This window comes from Salvelinus alpinus, chromosome 36 (genome assembly GCF_045679555.1).
Source record: "Salvelinus alpinus chromosome 36, SLU_Salpinus.1, whole genome shotgun sequence".
Lineage (NCBI taxonomy): Eukaryota > Metazoa > Chordata > Actinopteri > Salmoniformes > Salmonidae > Salvelinus > Salvelinus alpinus.
Genome location: NC_092121.1, coordinates 14,630,255 through 14,657,300, shown reverse-complemented (window position 1 = coordinate 14,657,300; position 27,046 = coordinate 14,630,255). Strand labels below are relative to the sequence as shown.

The 27,046-nt window shown below is 44.2% G+C and overlaps 1 protein-coding gene and 1 long non-coding RNA gene across 6 annotated transcripts in view; one reads left to right on the top strand and one right to left on the bottom strand.

Moving 5' to 3' along the window:
* The window catches only part of LOC139564913 (phospholipid phosphatase-related protein type 5-like), a 66,465-nt gene extending 42,925 nt beyond the window's left edge, over window positions 1–23,540 (top strand). For 2 of the 5 annotated variants that reach the window (XM_071384813.1, XM_071384816.1), the window contains 5 exons: window positions 8,915–9,035; window positions 13,741–13,991; window positions 14,142–14,318; window positions 18,987–19,108; window positions 19,894–23,540. In XM_071384813.1, coding sequence (XP_071240914.1) covers window positions 8,915–9,035; window positions 13,741–13,991; window positions 14,142–14,318; window positions 18,987–19,108; window positions 19,894–20,002 — 780 coding nt within the window. In that variant the 3' untranslated portion in view covers window positions 20,003–23,540. Of the gene's footprint in view, window positions 1–8,914; window positions 9,036–13,740; window positions 13,992–14,141; window positions 14,319–18,986; window positions 19,125–19,662; window positions 19,851–19,893 lie in introns of those variants that run through there. The other 3 variants (XM_071384814.1, XM_071384817.1, XM_071384815.1) reach the window with 2 other exon arrangements.
* Window positions 23,541–25,222: 1,682 nt separating this feature from the next.
* Window positions 25,223–27,043, bottom strand: LOC139565035 (uncharacterized). Its single transcript, XR_011672855.1, has 2 exons — window positions 26,821–27,043; window positions 25,223–25,413 (listed from the first exon to the last, which is right to left on the bottom strand). It is a non-coding gene; the product is annotated as an uncharacterized lncRNA (long non-coding RNA).
* Window positions 27,044–27,046: the final 3 nt, after the last annotated feature.

Genomic DNA, 27,046 nt, shown 5'->3' with positions numbered 1-27,046 from the left:
AGGTCGCGGACAGCATACGGAACGTACAGACGCCCAGCCGGACATTGAAGGGGAGCGGGCTCTGTACGCAACGCTTGCTCAATGTCCGCGTCCAGCTCCCACACTACCGGTGCCACCAGGCAAGTGGCCGGGAGTATGGGAGTGGGATCCACGGGCCGCTCTTCTGTATCATACAGCCGGGACAATGTGTCTGCCTTAGCGTTCTGAGAGCCTGGTCTGTATGAAAGGGTAAATACAAAACGGGTGAAAAACATGGCCCACCTTGCCTGGCGAGGGTTCAGTCTCTTCGCCGCCCGGATGTACTCCAGATTACGGTGGTCAGTCCAGATGAGAAAAGGGTGTTTAGCCCCCTCAAGCCAATGTCTCCACACCTTCAAGGCCTTGACGACAGCCAATAGCTCCCGGTCCCCCACATCATAGTTCCCTCCGCCGGGCTGAGCTTCTTCGGGAAGAAGGCACAGGGGCGGAGCTTCGGTGGCGTACCCGAGCGCTGAGCGAGCACCGCTCCTATCCCAGCCTTGGACGCGTCCACCTCCACTATGAATGCCAAAGAGGGATCCGGATGGGCCAGCACGGGAGCCAAGATAAACAGAGCCCTCAGGTGACTAAAAGCCCTGTCCGCCTCAGCTGACCACTGCAAGCGCACCGGGCCCCCTTTCAGCAGTGAGGTAATGGGAGCTGCCACCTGACCAAAACCCCGGATAAACTTCCGGTAGTAGTTGGCAAACCCTAAGAACCGCTGCACCTCCTTTACCGTGGTGGGAGTCGGCCAATTACGCACGAATGCAATGCGGTCACTCTCCATCTCCACCCTTGACGTGGAAATGCGATACCCTAGGAAGGAGACGGACTGTTGGAAGAACAGGCATTTCTCAGCCTTGACGTACAGGTCATGCTCCAACAGGCGACCAAGCACTCTGCGCACCAGGGACACATGATCAGCGCGTGTAGCGGAGTATATCAGAATGTCATCGATATACACCACTACACCTTGCCCGTGCAGGTCCCTGAAAATCTCATCTACAAAGGCTTGGAAGACTGAGGGCGCATTCATCAACCTGTACGGCATGATGAGGTACTCATAGTGCCCAGAGGTGGTACTGAAAGCCGTCTTCCACTCGTCTCTCTCTCGGATACGCACCAGGTTGTAAGCGCTCCTGAGATCTAGTTTGGTGAAGAAGCGTGCCCCGTGCATTGACTCTATCGCTGTAGCTATGAGCGGTAGCGGGTAACTATACCTCACCGTGATCTGATTCAGACCCCGATAGTCAATACACAGGCGCAGACCCCCATCCTTCTTCTTCACAAAAAAGAAACTCGCGGAGGCGGGTGAAGTGGAGGACCGAATGTACCCCTGACGCAGGGATTCGGAGACATATGTTTCCATAGCCTCCGTCTCCGCCTGTGAGAGGGGATACACGTGACTCCTGGGAAGTGCAGCATCTACCAGGAGGTCTATCGCACAATAGCCCTGTTGATGAGGTGGTAATTGAGTCGCCTTCTTTTTTAGAGAAGGCGAGAGCCAAATCGGCATATTCAGGAGGAATGCGAGACCTGGTCTAGACTCTCCACCGTTGTAGCACCAACGGAAACCCCTAAACACCTACCTGAGCACTCTCGCGACCACCCCGTGAGAGCCATCTGTGGCCAAGAAACAGTGGGGTTATGAAAAGCTAACCAGGGTAGTCCCAGCACCACGGGAAACGCAGAAGAGTCAATGAGGAAGAGACTAATTCTCTCCGTATGACCCCCTGCATCACCATACCCAACAGCGCGGTGACCTCCCTAATTATCCCTGACCCTAATGGTCGACTATCTATGGCGTGAACGGGGAAGAGCACACCCACGGGAAAAAATGGGGGTCCCTAAACTATGAGCTAACGCTCTATCAATGAAATTCCCAGCCGCGCCTGAATCGTCGAGCGCCTTATGCTAGGAATACAGAGAAAACTCAGGAAAAGTGACAGACACCTACATATGTGCAACAGAGGCCTCTGGGAGAGAATGGTGCCGGCTCACCTGGGGTGATGCTAGTGCGACCTGTCTGCTGCCTCGATTCCCAGAGGAACCAAACCGGCACCGACCGGCAGTGTGACCTCTGCGGCCACAGATGGTGCATGAGCGGGAACCCCCTCCGGTCTCCCTGCGCACCGCCCCTCCCAGCTCCATAGGTATTGGAGAGGGGGTGCGGGAGGATGGAACCACCAGACCCTGATCTGGACGTCCACGAGTAGCCAGCAGGTTGTCCAGCCGGATAGACAGGTCCACCAGCTGGTCGAACGTGAGGTTGGTGTCTCTGCAGGGCAGCTCCCGACGGACGTCCTCGCGCAGACTGCAACGATAATGGTCGATCAGGGCCCTGTCGCTTCATCCCGCACCGGCAGCCAGAGTCCTAAACTCCAGGGCGAACTCCTGGGCGCTCCTTGTCTCCTGCCTCAGATGGTAGAGGCGCTCACCCGCCGCTCTACCCTCGGGCGGGTGGTCGAAGACTGCCCGGAAACGGCGGGTGAACTCCTCAAACTTGTCCAACGCCGCATCTCCCTCTCTCCATACGGCGTTGGCCCACTCCAGGGCTCTCCCGGTGAGACACGAGACGAGGGCGGACACCCTCTCACGATCCGATGGAGCCGGGTGGACGGTGGCCAAATAACGGTTTAATTGCAGTAAAAACCCCTGGCAGTTCGAAGCCCTCCCGTCATACTCCTGGGGCAAGGAGAGACGAATCCCACTGGGTTCAGGCGGGAAAGGGGCGCTCAAGAGAGACCCCGTTTGTGCGGATGGAGGCGCTGGAACAACTCCCTGTCGCTCCCAGCGGTCCATCGTCTGGACAACGCGATCCATGGCAACGCCAAGATGGTGAAGCATAACTGCATGCTCCTGGACGCGCTCCTCCACCTCAATGGCCGGTGTACCCTCTGTTTAATAAACATCAAAACCTCCAAAAACCAAAGTATACAAAATAACAAATAGAGGGTGCAAAACCCGTCGCACACCAGAAATAAGGACATGAGGGGAAACAGAGGGTTAAATACATTACATGTAATTGATGGGATTGGAACCAGGTGTGTAGGAAGACTAGACAAAACCAATGGAAAATGAAAAATAGATCAATGATGGCTAGAAGGTCGGTGACATCGACCGCCGAACACCGCCCGAACAAGGAGAGGGACCTACTTCGGCGGAAGTCATGACACCATCACTGATCCATTTTTCATTTTCCATTGGTTTTGTCTTGTCTTCCTTCACACCTGGTTCCAATCCCATCAATTACATGTTGTGTATTTAACCCTCTGTTTCCCCTCATGTCCTTGTCGGAGATTGTGTGATTGTATGTGATGTGCATGTATTGTGTTGGTGTGCGACGGGTTTTGTACCCACTTTTGTTGTTTTGTACAATTCGGTTTTTGGAGTTGTCAGCATTTATTAAACAACTCCGTTTATACCAAGTTCGTTCTCCTGCGCCTGACTTCCCTGCCACCAGCACGCACCCCTTACAGGTATAGTTTATAGTATAGTTTATGTATAGTTTATGGTATAGTTATAGTTTATATTTAGTTTATGTTATAGTATAGGTTATGGTTTAGTTTATGTATAGTTTATGGTATAGCTTAGTTTATGGTATAGTTTATGGTATAGCTTAGTTTATGATATAGGTTATGGTTTAGTTTATGATATAGTTTATGGTATAGCTTATGTATAGTTTATATATAGTTTATGGTATAGCTTAGTTTATGTATAGTTTGGATAGTTTATGGTATAGTTTATGGTATAGTTTATGCTATAGCTTAGTTTATGTTATAGTGTATGTTCTAGTTTATGGTATAGTTTATGTTATAGTTTATGTTCTAGTTTATGGTATAGTTTATGTTCTAGTTTATGGTGTAGCTTATGGTATAGTTTATGGTATAGTTTATACATAGTTTATTGTATAGTTTATGGTATAGATTATTGTATAGTTTATGCATAGTTTATTGTATAGTTTAGTTTATGGTATAATTTATGGTGTAGCTTAGTTTATGTTATGTTATAGTTTATGGCATAGTTTATGGCATAGTTTATGTATAGTTTATGGTATAGTTTATGGTATAGTTATAGTATAGGTTATGGTTTAGTTTATGTATAGTTTATTGTTTAAGTATAGTTTATGGTATAGTTTAGTTTATTGTATAGTTTATGGTATAGCTTAGCTCATGGTATGGTTTATGGTATAGTTTATGGTATAGCTTAGTTCATGGTATGGTTTATGGTATAGTTTAGTTTATGGTATAGCTTAGTTCATGGTATGGTTTATGGTATAGTTTATGGTGTAGCTTAGTTCATGGTATGGTTTATGGTATAACTTAGTTTATGGTATAGTTTATGGTATAGCTTAGTTTATGGTGTAGTTTATGGTATAGCTTAGTTCATGGTATAGTTTATTGTGTAGTTTATGGTATAGTTTATGGTATAGCTTAGTTTATGGTTTATGGTATGGTATAGTTTATGGTATAGCTTAGTTCACGGTATGGTATAGTTTAGTTTATGGTATAGTTCATGGTATGGTTTATGGTATAACTTAGTTTATGGTATAGTTTATGGTATAGCTTAGTTTATGGTGTAGTTTATGGTATAGCTTAGTTCATGGTATAGTTTATTGTGTAGTTTATGGTATAGTTTATGGTATAGCTTAGTTTATGGTTTATGGTATGGTATAGTTTATGGTATAGCTTAGTTCACGGTATGGTATAGTTTAGTTTATGGTATAGTTCATGGTATGGTTTATGGTATAGTTTAGTTTATTGTATAGTTTATGCTATAACTTAGTTTATTAGTTTATGGTATAACATAGTTTATGGTATGGTTTATGGTATAACTTAGTTTATGCTATAGTTTATGGTATAGCTTAGTTCATGGTATGGTTTATGTATAGTTTATGGTATAGATTATTGTATAGTTTATGGTATAGCTTATTGTATAGATTATGGTATATTTTATGTATATTTTATGTATAGTTTATGGCAGCGCTTTGCCTCTATCAGCTCCATTTAGCATTAGCCTGGTTCTCCTGAGAAGGTTTCTTTACTGACCTGATTGGCCATGGATAGAGCCTACATATACCTGCATGTAAAGTAATACTGTATGTGTGTATAATGTACGTATGTGTATGATATAAGCAGATTATGTTCCAGTATCTAGTTGTACTGTATGTGACAGCTGAAGACATACACCCGCTTGTGCAATGTGATTAGAGTGAACTTGTTAGTCACAGCTCCACAGCACGGATGACTGATCCCTTTACGCTCAGGCAGAAAGCAGAGACACCTCAGTGGTCCTGGCAGAGGGACATGCTTCACTCAACACCCCAGAGACCAGTTACCAGCATCATCCAATTCTGTTTTACACACTCATTCTCACTCTCTTCAGCTTCTGCTCTTCTTCTCTCGGTTCCTCCCTCTTCATTTCGCTCCTCTCTTTTGCCTCTCTTCCTGCATCTCTGTGCTTTTCACACTAAAGACAGACTCTGTTCCTCATCTGCAGCTGTGGCTTAGCTGTTTGGCTGGCGACAGGGAATTTAGAGGGATTTAACAGAGGAGATTTTGGGAAAAGAGAGCTTGAAATGAAAGAGTTCAAGAATGGAGGGGAAGGACAAAGGGAGAAAGGGAGAGAGAAATCCTAACCTACTTTCCCTGTTGGGGACTGGGAGGAAAAATCTATAAAGGTTGACTGACATAGAAAAAGACACGAGGGAGGAAGGAGTGGGTAAGACAAGAGTGATGTAACACAAGACTAAAGGGTTATGGTTGGTAAGACTATAGAAATCACAGCATTAGAACATAGTAAACCGAAAACAGACAGAATGATTTAACCATACGTGTCAACCATAGAAACAGCAAATGTTTAGCTGTTTACACTGAAATAAGTGCATTGAAAACAGTTATTTTCCCTTCAAATCAGAGAGCTATAGCTATCAATGTCCATGAAGTGTATTCGCACATTAGTTAATTGGCGTGTGTGTGTGTGTTCGTGCGTGCACACGCGTTTACAGATTTCATTCAACCGCGATAGTGCTTGTTCCCTCTTGTAACGGTTCATGTTGAACAAATGGTTTTAATAATCCCCAGCCTGGCCAGCTGTTCCAACCCTTCGTGGAGATGTGGTACAGCCTGGATCCTCTTCATATTAACATGGTACTGTATACACTATACAATCCCAGCCACTACTGTATGTACTAGATGGGCTCTAACTCCAAGTCGCCAAGGCCCTTAACACTTCCTTTATGTACCATTCATAGTGTTGTAGGCTGTAGCTTATTCTCTCAGCACCAGAGGATAGTCAACTCAATCCACTGTGACATGTACCCTACATGGTAGACCTATCTAAAGCCCAGTGTATGTTGAGGTGATTCAGGTCAGATTCCACTGTAGGTGATGACAGATACAAACAAACAAACAAACACAATTGCAGTAGAGGTGGTATACCATGTACCATAATGCATCTGTTTATGGGATTGGAATCATCAGCCTTCCATTTCCCCACACACTCATCTTAACAGAGTCAGCTGTTGGACCAGAGCGGTGTGTGTCGGTTCGCTGAGCATCTGTAGCCCTGTGTGTGTGTGTGTGTGTGTGTGTGTCTCTGATTCAGCGGCAGACGAGGGTAAAGTGCAGGACATGTTCTCTTTTCTCTTCTCCTGTCCGCTCGGTGTCTCCACCCAACGGATATTAGACTGATGTCACAGCCCAGACACGTGATTGGTCAGATACTATTCTTAGTCTGTTGAGGGGCTACTGCCTGTCTGCCAAGGTTGGGGTAAAACATTTAGTTTCATACCAGTCAATTCAGGAAGTATACTGAAATACAAATTTCAATTTCAATTCAATGCTTTTCAATGAGGGAAGTTTGGAATTGGAATTTGAATTTGGTTTACTTCCTGAATTGACTGGGATTGAAATGTAATTGACCCCAACCCTCCTGTGTGTTTTCCACTCTCTCTCTCCTTTCCTCCTCAGAGGTGTGGTGGAGTGGGTCTAATAGCACTGGGAACAAACACTTACTGTAGAGTACCCTGCTTCACATCAGTCAACTGGTGCTGTGTGGAAACAGAAATGTTACGTGATTGTGTTTAATGTCAAGGAAGTTAAGTACAGCAGCCAATGTCCTGTCTACAACACAAACACTCCAGCAATGTTACCTTGACCCCTTAAGAGAGCAGTAAGAATAGAGACACGCAGCAGAGCGAGCTCCAGCATGATGGAGGGGGATAATGTAAAAGACGTCGGTTTAAATAATGTGCAACATGATTCACCATGCAGACAGGGTCCAGGCGCATCCGTGAATAATTCATTGCTACAGTTTGCTCTCTCTCTTTTCCTCGTTCCTCTCTTTCTGTGTCCCTCTCCCTTCACTCGCTCCCTCTCCATCTCGACACGCGCTTCTATCTCCCTCTGTACTGATTGTATCTCCAAAGTGTTTTCATCTGCTCCAATTCTGGAGGATGTAGCTATTAACAGTGGTGAAAGAGGGATGGTTGTACAGTGTTGACTATGTGATATGCTTCCGAACAGGATCACCACCCTACTGCTGAACAGCTTTTAGCAGACTGAGAATCAGTGTTTCAGAGTACTGATCCATGCAGGAGTGGGATGGGATGAAGCCCAATACCTCACTTCCCTAACACATGCTAACAGATTTACTGTGTGGACATATGTTTGTCAGTCAGCGGTACCCTCGGCAACCTCTAGTTTATGTTGATCATCTCCTTCCAATTTGATGTCATGGTTCATATTAGAGTTAGTATAATGTTGCTATTGAACCATTAGTCGCTATGATGTATGTTTCCCTAATGGAGGGGGAGTGCTATTGGGCACGCACATAGAACACAGAGCCTCTGCTTCAGAGGCTGTTAGCTCATTCAAACTCTCCAGTCTTAATTTTTCTTAGACCTGAGACTTTTCTTTCTCTCTCATTTCTATAAATAAGAGAAGGTAACGTTATTCTCTGCTATTCCGCTGTATTGTGGATCCCGAGTGCATTTTACATTTATATTTCATGAGAACATAACTTGGATTCAGTTATGCTTTAGTGTTAGGGTGGCTATTAGCTTAAGTCCTTGCTGTTGGAATAATAAACAACATGGTTTTCTACAGAAGAACAAGCAAATGTTTTGTTGAGTCAAGTCGTTTCAGAAACTGGAAATAGTTGATGTTGCCTGAGTACCGTGCATAAAAGAGTGAGTTTCACAGTTTAGGGCCCTCAATAAAGCAATCATGTCAGCACATGCACTCAGTGGGTGTGAAATGTAGCTACAGTTATCTGGTTTCTGCGGCTGTCACGAGCCTGGCACGTTCCTCGCTCCAATGGTGGGTATTTTTTGTAACAAAAATGAATGGCTGGACTCCTGCGAATGTGATGTTGATGATGAGGGTTTCAAATGAAACTGTGTGGGTGTGAACATGGGGATCACTAGCCACGCGCTGACATTAAGCCACGTGTTGTGTGAGAGAGTTGAGGTCTGTGTGGGCAAGTGGCTTTCTGAGAACTTGTGCATAGCCTAAATTGAATCAAATACCTTGTCGTTTTCAAGACGTGCTCTCTCGCTCAGTTCGGTGCCCTCAATAAAGCTAACTGGATCTCTCACTGCCTCTCTCTGTCTCTCTTTGTCTCTCTCTGTCTCTCTTTTTCTCTCTCTCTTTGTCTCTCTCTGTCTCTCTCTCTGTGTCTCTCTGTGTCTGTCTCTCTCTGTCTCTCTCTCTCTCTGTGTCTGTCTCTCTCTCTCTCTGTGTCTGTCTCTCTCTCTCTCTGTGTCTCTTTGTCTCTCTCTCTCTCTCTCTCTCTCTCTCTCTCTGTGTCTCTTTGTCTGTCTGTCTCTCTCTCTCTCTCTGTCTCTCTTTGTCTGTCTCTCTCTCTCTTTGTCTCTCTCTTTCTCTCTCTACAGATCTTGGTGGGGGAGTTGGTGGCGTTCTTTCTGAAGGCTGAGGGGACGCAAGAGAAGACCATAGTGACAGCAGACTGCTGCTACTTCAACCCTCTGCTGCGACGCATCGTCCGCTTCCTAGGTAACCACTACAGCCTCTAGAGTTTAGATCAACACCACCCAGCCCTGCCTGAACTAGTCTTGAATGATTAGTGTGTCTAACAAGATGATATAAACACACCTAGAATTGGAAATATCTACAAAAGGGTACCTGAATTTTACGTCTTTTTAACGGAAAATGTACATGTTGATTGGATTTGTCACTGTGCACAGGATATAACTGGTATAAAACAGTACAGTGAGAGCTCTTTCGCAACAATGCAGTAATAATAATAATAAGAATTATAGTATAAATAAGAATAGTACAGATAATAATAATATAGATGATGATGATAATAATAATAATAATAGTATAAATAATAATAATAATAATATAGGTAATAATAATAATAATAGTATAAATAAAAATAATAATAGTATAAATAAGAATAAGAATAGTACAGATAATAATAATATAGATGATAATAATAATAGTATAAATAATAATAGTACAGATAATAATAATATAGATGATAATAATAATAATAATAATAATAGTACAAATAATAATATGAATAATCATAATTGTCACGTTTCTGACCTTATTTCCTTTGTTTAGTCTTTATTTAGTTGGTCAGGACGTGAGCTGGGTGGGTATTATCTATGTTGTCTGTTTCTATGTGGGGTTTCTTGTTTGGCCTGATATGGTTCTCAATCAGAGGCAGGTGTTAGTCATTGTCTCTGATTGGGAACCATATTTAGGTAGCCTGGTTTCTGTTGTGTTTTGTGGGTGGTTGTCTTCCGTGTCTGTGTGTCTGGCGGCTCTGGCGCTGGACGTGGACCCCACTCCACCATAGTCTTAGTCAGCTTCAGTAGCGTCTTTAGAGCGGCGACCATCGCCGCCGACCTAGGACTGGCAACCCTACTAAAGGGCCCCACTGGACGGAGGGGCAGCTCCGGATGGAGGGGCAGCTCCGGATGGAGGGGCAGCTCCGGACTGAGGGGCAGCTCCGGACTGAGGGGCAGCTCCGGACTGAGGGGCAGCTCCGAACTGAAGGACGGCTCTGGCAGCTCCTGACTGGCGGGCGGCTCTGGCGGCTCCTGACTGACGGGCGGCTCCTGACTGGCGGGCGGCTCTAGCGGCTCCTGACTGGCGGGCGGCTCTGGCGGCTCCTGACTGACGGGCGGCTCTGGCGGCTCCTGACTGACGGGCGGCTCCTGACTGGCGGGCGGCTCTAGCGGCTCCTGACTGGCGGGCGGCTCTGGCGGCTCCTGACTGACGGGCTCCTGACTGACGGGCTCCTGACTGACGGGCGGCTCCTGACTGACGGGCGGCTCCTGACTGACGGGCGGCTCTGGCGGCTCCTGACTGGCGGGCGGCTCTGGCGGCTCCTGACTGGCGGGCGGCTCTGGCGGCTCCTGACTGGCGGGCGGCTCCTGACTGGCGGGCGGCTCTGGCGGCTCCTGACGGACGGCTCTGGCGGCTCCTGACTGGCGGACGGCTCTGGCGGCTCTGGACAGACGGGCGGCTCTGGCGGCTCTGGACAGACGGGCGGCTCTGACGGCTCTGGACAGACGGGCGGCTCAGACGGCGCTGGACGGGCGGCTCAGGCGGCGCTGGACAAACGGACGGCTCAGGCGGTGCTGGACAGGAGGGAGACTCAGGCCTGCCGAGGCGCACAGTAGGCCTGGTGCGTGGTGCCGGAACTGGTGGTACCGGGCTGGGAACACGCACCTCAGGGCAAGTGCGGGGAGCAGGAACAGGGCATACTGGACCCGGGAGGCGCACAGTAGGCCTGGTGCGTGGTGCCGGAACTGGTGGTACCGGGCTGGGAACATGCACCTCAGGGCGAGTGCGGGGAACAGGAACTGGAGGCCTGGTACGTGGTGCCGGCACCGGAGGCCTGGTACGTGGTGCCGGCACCGGAGGGCTGGTGCGTGGGGCTGCCACTGGAGGGCTGGTGCGTGGGGCTGCCACTGGAGGGCTGGTGCGTGGAGAAGGCCCCGGATAGACCGGACCGTGGAGGCGCACTACAGGTCTTGAGCACCGAGCCTGCCCAACCCTACCTGGCTGAATGCTCACCGTAGCCATGCCAGTGCGGCGAGGTGGAATAGGCCGCACTGGGCTATGCACACGTACAGGAGACACCATGCGTAGGGCTGGTGCCATGTACCCCGACCCGAGGAGACCAGATGCGTAGAGCCGGAATAGGCCGCACTGGGCTATGCACACGTACAGGAGACACCATGCGTAGGGCTGGTGCCATGTACCCCGACCCGAGGAGACCAGATGCGTAGAGCCGGCTTCATGGCACCTGGCTCGATGCCCACTCTAGCCCGGCCGATACGAGGCGCTGCTATGTACCGCACCGGGCTATGCACACGTACTGGAGACACCGTGCGCTCTTCCGCATAACACGGTGTCTGCCCGTACGCTCGCTCTCCACGGTAAGCACGGGGAGCTGGCTCAGGTCTCCTACCTGACTTAGCTACACTCCCCGTGTGCCACCCCCCAATACATTTTTGGGGCTGCCTCTCGTGCCTGTTGCGCTGCCGTGTGCGTGTCGCCAACTCCATTCTCCTGTAACCCTCCTCGCACTGCTTCAGAGAATCCCAGGTGGGCTCCAGCACCCTCCCTGGGTCGACGACCACCTTTCTATTTCGTCCCAAGTTGTATAGTCCAGATCTCGCTGCTGCCCGATACCACGCTGCTTGGTCCTTTGGTGGTGGGTTGTTCTGTAACGATCTTCGTTGGGAGAAAGAGAGGAGGACCAAAGCGCAGCGTGGTAAGTGTTCATGATTAATCTTTTAATAGAACAAACTGAACACTGAGATACAAAACAGTAAAGTGAACTACTGAAAACCGAAACAGTTCCGTGTGGAACACAGAGACACGGAAGACAACCACCCACAAAACACAACAGAAACCAGGCTACCTAAATATGGTTCCCAATCAGAGACAATGACTAACACCTGCCTCTGATTGAGAACCATATCAGGCCAAATGAAAAACCCAACATAGAAACTCAAACATAGATAACCCACCCAACTCACGCCCTGACCGTACTAAAACAAAGAAAATACAAAAGAACTAAGGTCAGAACGTGACAATAATATTAATAATAATTATATGTATAATAATAATAATATAGATAGATAATAAATAATAATATAGAAAATAATAATAACATTATAAATAATAATATTGAAAATAAATATATATATAATAATAATGTAGATAATAATAATATAGAAAATAATAATATAAATAATATTGAAGATAATAATATAGATATAAATATTAATCATAATATAGATTATAATAGTAATATAAATAATAAAGATAATAATAATATAGATGATGATAATAATTATATAACTAATAATATTGAAAATAATAATATAGATAATAATACTGTTGATAATAATAATATAGAAAATAATAATATAAATAATATTGAAGATAATTATATAGATATAAATATTAATCATAATATAGATAATAATAATATATATAATAAATAATAATAATAATAATATAGATTATAATAATTATATAAATAATAATATAGAAAAAATAATAATATAGAAAGTAATAATAATATAGATATAAATATTAATCATAATATAGATAATAATAGTAATATATATAATTTAAAAAAATAATAATAATATAGATTATAATAATTATATAAATAATAATATAGAAAAAATAATAATATAGAAAGTAATAATAATATAGATATAAATAATAATATAGAAAATAATAATAATATAGATATTTAATAATAATATAAATAATCATAATCATAATATTGATAATAATAATCATAATATAGATCATATAAATAATAATATAGGTCATAATAGAATTTAAAAAACACAAGAAGTACGATATAAGTTTGAGTAGAGGCGTAACTGAATGAACAGAGAGAGAGTGCAATGTGAAATTGTATTAAATAATTTGGAGTATGGCCTCCCCTCCGAGGAATATTCCTCGGAGCCAGACAGGTAGCCCTTTGCTGGGCAGCTGGCATCAACCCCACCCCACCCCCCCCCCCCCCACCCCCCTCCCGCTAGCAGAACGGAGTTCCAATGACAGGCCTTAAGGTTATTATATCTGCTGGTTGTGGGAAGGTGGATGGTTGTCGAACTGCTGCTGAAAAACAGCAAGTGAGAGAACATGGGTAAGTTGACATAGAAATACATCCTAAGGTTGACACCCATTGGTTGAAAGAGAGGAAAGTGATAGGTTAAACAGTAAGCCTGCAGAATGTGCATTATTGTGCCGTGCTTATAGGCTAAAGGTAAATAGGTGAATGACATTCTGCACATGACTAATAGGACAGAGGATAAGAACTAGACGCTATGGTGATGAAAGTTTGTATTCATTCCCACTATGCCTGTATAATAGGAAACAGAGTGAATTAGGTTTTGCGGCTTGATGAAGATAAACAAGCATTCAGACCAGCCTTCCTGATTGAACATGCTACATTTGAAGAAACACGAGAATGCAAGTAACACAACAATGAAACAGGAAGAGACATGCCTCAGCAGTTTGTGATGATGATGGCTAAAACTGGTGTGAAGAATTTCAGACAGATTTGCATGTTCATCACTTCAGGTGATCATGAAGGCTTTTGCAATTTCACACCTCAGCTGATAACAGCGGATCTGAGGGAGGCTGGAGATAACTAAACTCCTCCTATTTTAGTTGGCTGTCATTGCTCTCTCTCTCTCTCCCTCAGGGGTGTTCTCCTTCGGCCTGTTCACCACCACCATCTTTGCCAACGCGGGTCAGGTGGTGACAGGAAACCAGACGCCTCACTTCCTGTCTGCCTGCCGGCCTAACTACACGGCCCTGGGGTGCACATCCAACATGCAGTACATCACCCAGCCCCGTGCCTGCACTGGAAACCCCCTGGTAGTGGCGTCTGCACGCAAATCCTTCCCCTCCAAGGACGCAGCTCTCAGTGTCTACTCTGCAGTCTACACGGTGGTAGGTTCTGGTCTGGGGAGTAGGAGTTTGGACCGTTTGATACACATGTTATGGTATACCACCCTACAGTATAGAGTTGATACCCAGCCTACAGTATTACAATTCCTGACAGTCCTCCTGGTCTCCTCCCCCTACCTCTGTCTGTCTCAGATGTATGTGACGCTGGTATTCCGGACCAAAGGCACTCGGCTGACCAAGCCTACGGTCAGCCTGACCCTGCTATGCCTGGCCATGCTGGTGGGAGTGGTCAAGGTGGCAGAATACCGCAACCACTGGGCCGACGTCCTGGCCGGCTTCTTCACTGGAGGAGCCATTGCTGTGTTTCTGGTGAGAGGGAGGGAGGGGAGGATGGAGGGAGGGAGCTGCTGAGGGAATGGTGAGGGAGCTGCTGAGGGAATGGTGAGGGAGCTGCTGAGGGAATGGTGAGGGAGCTGCTGAGGGAATGGTGAGGGAGAAGAGGGTGGTTAGGGAAGTCATTATTCCGGGAGATGAGATGAGGGTGATAGAATGTAACAGTGATGTATATTGATGACATTTTACGTTGATATCTAAGTTCATAAACACAGGGGCTGTTAATCCTGGTACTTCTCACCATGGGATGAGAAATGTCACTCTCATTTCACTTACAGGGAGCTCCAAAAGTATAATAATGAGGAGTGAGAAATGTAGAGGCCGGAATTTCATACCCCCCCCCCCCCCCAAACAAAATGCTAACCTTCCCTGTTATTGTAGTGGTAAGAGGTTATTAATGATTCATTCTTGACTATCTTTAATCATGGTAGCATCCACATTAATGTAGACGTGTTTAGAACATATTCTATTCTTATTTACAATAATACTGACTCCAAAATGACACAATACATTATTTACCATTCGTTTCTACAGGGCACAAAATAATCTGAAACACAGGCAAAACAAACAGTAAATGCATCCAACAAGTTTGTAGAGTCACAAGCTTGACGTAATCATTGTGTGTTAGGAATATGGGACCAAATACTAAACTTTTGACTACTTTAATACACCAGGCGGTATCAGAGGAAGGCCTTAACTGTCAAAGACTCCAGTCACCCAAGTCATAGACTGTCCTCTCTGCTACCGCACTGCAAGTGATACGGGAGTGCCAAGTCTGGGACCAAACTGAGCAATTTATGGAGTGGTTGAAAAACAAGTTTAATAACTTCCGACTTCAACTGTATGTAAATGTGTTATTTCAGGTTTTTATTTTTTAGCAAAAATGTCTAAACCAATTACCCCAACTACCTCGTACATCTGCACATTGACTCAGTACTGGTACTCCTTGTGTACATACAGTTGAAGTCGGAATTTTACATACACTTAGGTTGGAGTCATTAAAACCTGTTTTTCAACCACTCCACACATTTCTTGTTAACAAACTATAGTTTTGGCAAGTCGGTTAGGACATCTACTTTGTGCATGACACCAGTCATTTTTCCAACAATTGTTTACAGACAGATTATTTCACTTATAATTCACTGTATTACAATTCCAAGGGGTCATAAGTTAACATACAGTGGGGAGAACAAGTATTTGATACACTGCCGATTTTGCAGGTTTTCCTACTTACAAAGCATGTAGAGGTCTGTAATTTTTATCATAGGTACACTTCAACTGTGAGAGACGGAATCTAAAACAAAAATCCAGAAAATCACATTGTATGATTTTTAAATTATTAATTTGCATTTTATTGCATGACATAAGTATTTGATCACCTACCAACCAGTAAGAATTCCAGCTCTCACAGACCTGTTAGTTTTTCTTTAAGAAGCCCTCCTGTTCTCCACTCATTACCTGTATTAACTGCACCTGTTTGAACTCGTTACCTGTATAAAAGACACCTGTCCACACACAATCAAACAGATTCCAACCTCTCCACAATGGCCAAGACCAGAGAGCTGTGTAAGGACATCAGGGATAAAATTGTAGACCTGCACAAGGCTGGGATGGGCTACAGGACAATAGGCAAGCAGCTTGGTGAGAAGGAAACAACTGTTGGCGCAATTATTAGAAAATGGAAGAAGTTCAAGATGACGGTCAATCACCCTCGGTCTGGGGCTCCATGCAAGATTTCACCTCGTGGGGCATCAATGATCATGAGGAAGGTGAGGGATCAGCCCAGAACTACACGGCAGGACCTGGTCAATGACCTGAAGAGAGCTGGGACCACAGTCTCAAAGAAAACCATTAGTAACACACTACGCCGTCATGGATTAAAATCCTGCAGCGCACGCAAGGTCCCCCTGCTTAAGCCAGTGCATGTCCAGGCCTGTCTGAAGTTTGCCAATGACCATCTGGATGATCCAGAGGAGGAATGGGAGAAGGTCATGTGGTCTGATGAGACAAAAATAGAGCTTTTTGGTCTAACTCCACTCGCCGTGTTTGGAGGAAGAAGAAGTATGAGTACAACCCCAAGAACACCATCCCAACCGTGAAGCATGGAGGTGGAAACATCATTCTTTGGGGATGCTTTTCTGCAAAGGGAACAGGACGACTGCACCGTATTGAGGGGAGGATGGATGGGGCCATGTATCGCGAGATCTTGGCCAACAACCTCCTTCCCTCAGTAAGAGCATTGAAGATGGGTCGTGGCTGGGTCTTCCAGCATGACAACGACACGAAGCACACAGCCATGGCAACTAAGGAGTGGCTCCGTAAGAAGCATCTCAAGGTCCTGGAGTGGCCTAGCCAGTCTCCAGACCTGAACCCAATAGAAAATCTTTGGAGGGAGCTGAAAGTCCGTATTGCCCAGCGACAGCCCCGAAACCTGAAGGATCTGGAGAAGATCTGTAGGGAGGAGTGGGCCAAAATCCCTGCTGCAGTGTGTGCAAACCTAGTCAAGAACTACAGGAAACGTATGATCTCTGTAATTGCAAACAAAGGTTTCTGTACCAAATATTAAGTTCTGCTTTTCTGATGTATCAAATACTTATGTCATGCAATAAAATGCAAATTAATTACTTAAAAATCATACAATGTGATTTTCTGGATTTTTGTTTTAGATTCCGTCTCTCATAGTTGAAGTGTACCTATGATAAAAATTACAGACCTCTACATGCTTTGTAAGTAGGAAAACCTGCAAAATCGGCAGTGTATCAAATACTTGTTCTCCCCACTGTACACTAAGTTGACTGTGCCTTTAAACAGCTTGTAAAATTCCAGAAAATGATGTCATGGCTTTAGAAGCTTCTGACAGGCTAATTGACATAATTTGAGTCAATTGGAGGTGTACCTGTGGATGTATTTCAAGGCCTACCTTCAAACTCAGTGCCTCTTTGCTTGACATCATGGGAAAATCAAAAGAAATCAGCCAAGACCTTAGAAAAAACATTGTCAATCTCCACAAGTCTGGTTCCGTTTTGGGAGCAATTTCCAAACGCCTGAAGGTACCACGTTCATCTGTACAAACAATAGTACGCAAGTATAAACACCATGGAACCACGCAGCTGTCATACCGCTCAGGAAGGAGACACGTTCTGTCTCCTAGAGATGAACGTACTTTGGTGTGAAAAGTACAAATCAATCCCAGAACAACAGCAAAGGACCTTGTGAAGATGCTGGAGGAAACCGGTATAAAAGTATCTATATCCACAGTAAAACGAGTCCTATATTGACATAACCTGAAAGGCCGCTCAGCAAGGAAGAAGCCACTGCTCCAAAACCGCCATAAAAAAGCCAAACTACGGTTTGCAACTGCACACGGGGACAAAGATCGTACTTTTTGGAGAAATGTCCTCTGGTCTGATGAAACAAAAATAGAACTGTTTGGCCATAATGACCATCGTTATGTTTGGAAGAAAAAGGGGGAGGCTTGCAAGCCAAAAAACACCATCCCAACCGTGAAGCACGGGGGTGGCAGCATGATGGAGGGACTGGTGCACTTCAGGAGGGACTGGTGCATTTCAGAAAATAGATGGCTTCATGAGGAAGGAAAATTATGTGGATATATTGAAGCAACATCTCAAGACATCAGTCAGGAAGTTCAAGCTTGGTCGCAAATGGGTCTTTCAAGTTGACAATTACCCCAAGCATACTTCCAAAGTTGTGGCAAAATGGCTTAAGGACAACAAAGTCAAGGAATTGGATTGGCCATCACAAAGCCCTGACCTCAAGCCTATAGAACATTTGTGGGCAGAACTGAAAAAGTGTGTGCGATCAAGGAGGCCTACAAACACAACTCAGTTACACCAGCTCTGTCAAGAGGAATGGGCCACAATTCACCCAACTTATTGTGGGAAGCTTGTGGAAGGCTGCCTGAAACTTTTGACCCAAGTTAAACCATTTAAAAGGCAATTCTACCAAAAATCTAATTGAGTGTATGTAAACTTCTGACCCACTGGGAATGTGATGAAAGAAATAAAAGCTGAAATAAATCATTCTCTCTACTATTATTCTGACATTTCACATTCTTAAAATAAAGTGGTGATCCGAACTGAACTAAGACAGGGAATTTTAACTAGGATTAAATGTCAGGAATTGTGAAAAGCTGAGTTTAAATGTATTTGGCTAAGGTGTATGTAAACTTCCGACTTCAACTGTATGTATCCATGTTATTGTTTTTATTGTCTTACTATTTAGCTCTGCAATGTTGGGAATGGGCTCGTAAGTAAGCATTTCACTGTAAAGTCTACACCTGTTGTATTCGGCACATGTGACCAATACAATTTGAATTTATAAGTGAATTTGTCCCAATACATTTGGTCCCCTAAAATGGTGGGACTATATACAATAAGTTCTGTAATTTACAAATGGTTCATCCAGTATTGTTGAAAATACCCGCAAATTAAAGCTGACAGTCTACACTCATAGTCATTGTATCATTTCAAATCCAAAGTTCTGGGGTACAGAGCCAAAAAACAACATCATTATCACTGTCCCAATACTTTTGGCATTACCTTTTATTTTCTTATTAACTCAGTTTTTCCCTGTCTCTCTCTCTCTCTTCCGTTCTCTCTCTCTTTCTCACTTCTCTCTCTCCAGGTGACGTGTGTGATCAACAACTTCCAGCAGACGAGGCCCCCCCCCCCGCGGCCACAGCGCCCTGAGTCGGTGCTAGGCATGCCCATGGTGGCTCTGCCCTGTGTGGAGAGTCCACTCGAAAAGTTAAGTGGAACTCAGGTAAGGGGTGGGGGTGGGTGAACGGCAGGGCTGCACACACAGGGGGTTAGACATGCACCCCTTCTCTCCCCTTCTGTCGTACCCCCAATCCCAAAAGTAGATGTCCCCTCACAGCGCATGCCCCAGCACCACCCCCCAACCCTCAACCCCGACCAAAGCACAAGAACACCAAACCTTGTCTTTGAGCCAGTAGCCCTTTACTCTGAAAATGTGTGGCTCTTTAGAGGGAGCCGTTTGCAGTAGTCTCTTCCTCAGCATTCATTCACCATCCCTCGGTGGTTGAAGCTTTGAAGACCTCTTAGAACTTTGAAGTGAATGAGAAGTGCACTGTGACCTCTTTAGATAAGGGAGAGCAGAAGGCACTAGGGAAGGACAACCTGTTGGAAGTGTGATTCAAGGGAGCAGCTTTGAGATTGCTTGTGTCTCCTCTTGTCTGTCACCTACACTAACCCTCACCTGACCTCCTCTCCCCTGTCTCCCACCGTGCTCTTTTCCCTTATCCCTCACTTGATCTCTATCCTTCTATCTATGTCACCAGCATCCTGCACTCTCCTCCTCCTGCCCTCCCTACCATCCCTACGTTCACCACCCATTCTGACCAACTTTGGATCTTTTTCTCTTGCTCCTCACTCGTTTTTATTTTTTTCATCACTCTTTCCACCCCTCTTTCTCTCTCTGTCTCTTTCATTCCCTCTCTCTCTCCTTCTTCCTCCATCTCTTCTCTTCTGTCCCTCCCTCTCTCTTTTTCACTCCTCTCTCTCTCCTGCAGACTCCGAGGGGATCTCCTTTCACAGAGATCACATGACCATCAGCCGTATCGGTTCCCCGCCACCCCAGATGTCCTCATTCCGTCTCGCTCCATTTCCAGCGAAGTCTAGACCAGCCACACGAACATGAACACTCACACGAACACCACTGCGCAGCCCACCCGGCAGGCCGCTACTCCACCCTCTACAGATCCTACTCCACGCAGGTCTAGATGTTCAAAACACACGCACACAAACACAACACACACAGCATACTCAGACCTCTACAAACCTCCCCCTAACCTTGTCCAAGCCCAAACCCCTGGGGGAACCGAGAGGTGAGCTCATAAAGTGAGACTCACAAAGACTTAACAGCTGTCCAGCTGAACATTCAGTACAGTGTCAGGTACAGGTATGCCTCTTTCATTTAGTTGTTTTCAGAGGCTTCTTTTTTGTTTTGCAGACTTTTTATGAATGTGCTTCATTGTGTGAAGTACACATTTCACCAGGTGATGTTTCATCTTCTACGTGCTTGTAAGGAGAAACTGTCAGAATCAATTTGAGAACTGTGTTTTTTTTGTGTTTTCAACTGTCTGTTGGAGATGTCCTCACAGGCAGTGCAGCCATTCATCCTGAAACCCTTCAGTCATTTGTGTCTCTGTGCAATTTTAAGATCCAAGATCCAAAATCCAAACAACTGCTCAATGAACGCTCTCCGCTGGCTTTAGGGCTCATTTTCAGTATCCTAGAATAAGCCAATCATCAAATATCTGCAAGAGTCAACAAACTCAAATGTTTACGGACCAATCACTTTCTGTAGCAACTTTGGTACTTAATTACTGTATCTTCCAAATACAGCATAGAGACAACACACACAGATCAGACCTCTCTTCAGCTCTGCATGACTTTACCCAGATCAAAGGATTCTGTTCATATCACTGAGGAGAAGACGATACAAGAACAAACAGGATGAAACTGCAGACGGTTTATTTTTCTCCGCTTTCGATTGGTTGCAGCTGCCGCAAGTCAGCATGAAATAGATACAGATTTGGTAAGACTGGATGAGACACATTTTGAAATACATCACAAGTGACAGGACATGAGCTTTGTACAGTACAAAACATTTTCTTTTACACTCAATGTATCTGGACAGGGAACCTTGGTTACCAAAGCTTTGTCATTGTGATGTCACTAAAATACTTGTTTACTTACACATCCCTTTTGCCTGGAATGGAACGGATCACATCGGCATGGAACGGAACGCCACACTGGAAAACCAAGATTCCCTGTCTCTGGGCTGTAGAGATATTATTGGACTTTGCCTATTCATGTGATAATGTGATTTATTTATGAGGAGATTAATCATAGATTTATTTAGTTGATGTGTATATATGGTGTGGTTGCCACAAACAGTTTAATTTTGATTTTCACAGCCCTCACTCATATCCAGTGGTGTAAAGTACTTAAGTAAAAATACTTTAAAGTACTACTTAAGTCGTTTTTTGGGGTATCTGTACTGTACTTCACTATTTATATTTTTGCCAACTTTTACTTTTACTTGACTGCATTCCTGAAGAAAATGATGTACTTTTTACTCCATACTTTTTCCCTGACACCCAAATCATTTTTTATGCTTAGCAGGACAGGAAAATGGTCCAATTCATGCACTAATCAAGAGAACATCCCTGGTCATCCCTACTGCCTCTGATCTGGAGGAGTCACGAGACACAAATGCTTTGTTTGTAAATTATGTGAGTGTTGTAGTGTGCCCCTGGCTATCCGTAAATTAAAAAGATTTGCTTAATATAAGGAATTTGAAATGATTTATACTTTTACGTTTAACTAAGTATATTTTAGCAATTACATTTACTTTTGATACTTAATTATATTTAAAACCAAATACTTTTAGACTTTTACTCAAGTAGTATTTTACTGGGTGACTTTCACTTTTACTTGAGTCATTTTCTATTAAGGTATCTATACTTTTACTCAAGTGTGCTCATATCTCACCCTCCACTCCCTCCCACTGGCATATGGTTTTCTACCACTGTTTGGTTTTCTTCTTTGTGTTGTATCCTGACTATACCGTCACTGTGCTGTGTAATGTTTCCCTCTGCTGGACAACACACACACACACACACACACACACACAAAAACGCTCATAAGAAAACATACATTTAATATTGACAAACTTACCAAAATACACACACTTTTGGATGTACATACACATACTCACCCAACGAAACAAACAAACACAAACACTCACATACCTCTCCTAATCTCTAGCCTATACCTCCCCTCTTTTCCACTTTCTTACACTTAAACCTATTCGTATGGTTTTGTAAATAGTTATTTTTTGTAATGAGAATGTGATTTTTACACAGACATCCCACTGCTCTCCTTACATTAAGTTGTTATGGAGAAATGGGAACATTAATTGTATCAACTTTATTACTGAAGACAAGAGTGTATGTAAAGGTCCTGGTCCACTCTAAATCAGGCCTGGATTGGACCTCTCCTTGTCCCAAACTGGCAGCCATTCTGCATCAAACCAGGTGCCCTCCCGGACCAAGGTTGGAGTCAACCAAAGATGACTCGTGGTTTTATGCTAACAATAGAATCCCCTCATGGTTTAGTTTCTCTTGTAATAGTTCACCTGCCAGCCCATATTGGGCCAGTAACCAAAAGGTTGCTGGATCGAATCCCCGAGCTGACAAAGTAAAAATCTGTGGTTCTGCCCCTGAGCAAGGCAGTTAACCCACTCTTTCCCAGGCAACGATGACATTGATTAAGGCAGCCCCCCGTGCCTCTCTGATTCAGAGGGGTTGGGTTGAATGCATTCAGCAGTACAGCTGACTATGTATCCCCCTTTCCCTATACACCAAAGTCAGTGAGTTAGGACAAAGTGCACTGTATACTACTATCACAATCTTGAGGGGTCTGTTGCTTTTACATTTAAGTCATTTAGCTGACGCTTTTATCCAGAGCGACTTACAGAAGCAATTATGGTTAAGTGCCTTGCTCAAGGGCACCTTGTCATCTCGGGGATTCGAACCAGTGACCTTTCAGTTACTGGCCCAGCGCTCTTAACCGCTAGGCCAAAACTGACAGCAGCTACAAAATACTACACAGATGGCTTGATTATGTTTGGGTCAGATTGTGTGTTCCTCGGTGCACATACAATACATCTGCAGTTTGATTTAGTTCTATTTAAAAAAAATAAGATGATAAATAATGCAGGAACAAAGGAAAGTGTTCTGAGTTTTAACACTTCATTTCATCTTGTTACAACGTACCTTCTGTTTTGTAAAGATTTGTCTGATAAGAACAATAAATGGATATTGCAATAAAAAGGATGTTGAGTGTTTGCTCTTGCCTTTTATGAGGGCAGGACACATTCTGTTTTACTGTCATTGATTTTATCCTTTGACCAATCACAGTGCTGATTGTTGCTCAAACGTGGCACAGGGTGTGGATCATAGCCAATAGGAATGTCTTGTACTTTTTAATCAATGTTCTCTTTTTATTTTCTCTATTGGACATAATATGCACTTCTGCCTTAGCAACAATCTCTAAAGGTTTGAGAAGAACATAATAGTAGGGTTACTGCCGCCTGCTGGTGAGAGATACGCATTACATGTAAATAAATAAAAATATTAGTCAATGCAGAGCTGCAAAGTCTGAGCTGATAACTCTCTACCCTCTGTGAATATACAAGTTGTTTTGGAAGATTAAATATTCACTTACCTTTTGAAAATCTTCCTCTGATTTGTCATCCAAAGGGTCCCAGCTATAACATGTAGTGTCGTTTTGTTAGATAATTATTTTTTTTATATCCCAAAAAGTCTGTTTAGTTGACGCCATCGATTTAAGTAATCCACTCATTCAACTTGCAGAGAAAGAAATCTGAAAATCTACCCCTAAACTTTGTTTCAACAAGTCAAAATACATTTCTATTTACTCCTCAGACACCCTAAAATGTAATCAAACTATAATATTTATTTAGGAAAGAAGTATGTTCAATAGGAAACCAATTTTAGCAGGTGCGCAACTTCGTCATGGAGTGCAAAAACACAGATTTCCAAGACTGTCCTCTTACAAAAACTGCTATTTCTTATTCGTGAGCCTGAAATCTTGAACATAGACTGCTGACGCCCTGTGGAAGCCATAGGAATTGCATCCAGGGAGCTATTTTACAATATGACCTTTCTCTTGCATTTCTATGTTCATGGCCTCTCTCCCAAACAAATTCTGGTTGGTTTTTCTTTGGGTTTTCTCCTACCATATCTATTGTGTTATATTGTCCTACATTATTTTAACATTTCTACAAACTTCAAAGTGTTTTCTTTCCAATTGTATAAATCCTATGCATGTCCTGGCTTCAGGGCCTGAGCTACAGGAAGTTTACTTTGGGCACGTCATTCAGGCGGAAATTGAGAAAAAAGGGGCTTAGCCCTAAGACGTTTTAAAATGTCCTTATTACCTCAGTACAATGTTGTTAATTACTCCCAGTAATGTCTAAAAACTAGCAGACATGCAAGTTACTGAACAAGGAAACACTGTATTTTATGTTCTTAGCCTAACGGTTCCACAAATGGTAAATATATGTTGGGAGAAAATGTAGAATATATGTATTATGTGCAAGCTAGCATTTGACAGTAATCGCAAAGATCCTACAGATTGTAATAGCAAGGACTAGGCTTTATTGATTACATCCGTGGACTATGCAGTGACAGTAGAAGGCCACAAGATGGCGACCTATATCAGATATTTCCCGGTGCTATCACTGTGTTATTCAGGGAGGCAACGTACCTGTGTTAATGCAAGGTAAGCACTCATCTGTGAGTGTATCACTGATTACGAGGTTGTCATTCCTGTTTCTTCTAGGTGACGTTCAAATATCACAGCTGTGAACATTTTAAGGTATTCCAATGACACAGTAGCATTGGCTCTCTTAGGCTCACCTCATTTACTACAAACTTAGATTTTTATTGATATCTTAGAAAATAAACCTTTGACTCACAATGATTCCAGAAGCTTCAAGATCTTTTAGAATTGCACCTGCAATTTCTAAACCTGGGTAAATTAATATAAAGAACCAAAGACTCCATGTAGAGAGGTTGAAAGACCCTATGAGGAGAAATGTTCCCCTCACAGCCTGACTCCATCTGCACTTCCTCTGGGGTTTATTCAGGATGATTTAAACCTGGACTGAGTGCTCTAAAGTGTGAACAATGTTCTGAATATCAGTTGAGAGTGTAATTCCATGTGTATATTCTGTTATTGATTTTTCTTATTTCTAAACAATGCTAAATTCCTGACCCTTAACATACATAGAAGTTGTAAAACAGGTCATATTAATATTTATTACGTTTAATGTTACACATTCCGAATACAACTCCAGACCCATACTGCTCAACACTAAAGTCTCTCCAGGTGCAGTGACTTGAGGCAGCAGCAGATTCCCTTGTCAAAGAGGAAGTTCTGTGCGATCAGCTGAGTTGCTCCATTGAGGAAGTCACACGTGTCATCATCATCATTAACTGAAGGAGGCGAGGCAGGCAGGATGAGTCATGATGGGGAAAGAGAGAGAGAGAGAGAGATGGTTTATAACACTACAGAGAGGAAGGGGAGAGAGTGACAGACAGTCCCGGATGTTCCGTGGTTGATTGATTAGGTGATAGAGGTATAGAAAGAGATGGAGGGAAGCTGATTGATGAGAGAAACCCAGGCAATGTTCTGTGACTTGTTCTTCAGTGCTCTCTCTCACTCTCTCTCTCTACACACACACGCCAACTGAAGGTCAATATTGATTATAATTGTTCAGTTTGGCATATCAACAGCCTTACACTCGTTATTTTCGATACAATGAAATAGAAATGATCAATTTAATCAATTCTGTACCTACATGTAAAATGCAGAGAGTGAGAAGGAAATTGGAAGAGTATCATTATAGGCAGTGTGCAATGAAGTTGTCGCCGGAACATGACTAGCAATTACATTTACCCTTGGAAAAGCATGCGCACGTAATCAGGCTATGTTTAAACTCCTATCCAGTGGAGGCACGAGGTTAATTAGTGTACATGGCTGAATCAGACATGCAGGAAGCTCAGGAATCATGTTTGTTCAGATACATGACAGTGTAGTGTCCACGGATAATGCTCACATTAAGTATTTCTTCAATTACACCGCCACCCTTTACACTGCAGTGATAAACAGAGTACACCTCTACTCACCACCCGCCTTTCTCTCTCTCTCCCTCTATTGTTTTCTATATGTCTTTCTCTCTCACCATCCCCTCTCTCTCCCTCCCCTTCTCAAGCACAAGCACAAGGTACACACTTCCCCCCTCTCACTCGTGCATTATCTTTCCCGGAAATTGCATTTCCAGCACAGCTAGGGCCCATTATAAAGAGGGAGTGACATGCTGTAACCTTTTTAAAAAGCTATTAGTGATGCACCTGCCCCTCCCCCTTCCCAGCGTCCCTCTCCACCCTTTTCTCCCATCAGCCCACTCTGACCCCCCCTCCCCTCCCCTTCCCAGCTTCCCTCCCTACCCCTTCCTCCCATCAGCCCACTCTGACCCCCCCCCCCCCCCCCCCATCCTTACAGTGTCAGTAATGTTATTAGCCTGTTTCTACACCCATTACCCTGATCTAACCAAACCCCTGGCCTGCAGCTGCATAGGGAGCAGGGTACTGGGTGTATTGATAAAGAGGTTTTGGTGGAAAAGACAGGTAGAGAGGGAGTGAGAGAGAGAGGCTCCCTGGCAATCGATGAATGTAAACAATGAACTGTCTATCTCTCCATCCCCCCCAACCGATTCCTAGCTATCTAAACACAAACAGCCAGTGTAACACCAGAGCACGCATCAAACATCACACAAAGGCTCCTAAAGGCAGCAGCAGGCGTACCGCGGCTCAGTACACAGCATCAGCACAAGTACATACGGATCTCTGCTGTTGTTGTTGCACAGTCATGTTGTAACACACTGCAATGGACCCCTGGCCAATTACGAGAGCGATAAAAGGCAGGGCAGGGGAGAATGGAGAGCCATAGTGAGTGAAGAGGATGTTGAGACAAGCCAGACGCACCGACGGACAGAGACCAAATCCAATTGCATGGGCTGGTTCCAAGAAGTGGGAACAGAGAGTGGAATTGAAACTGCGAAGCGAG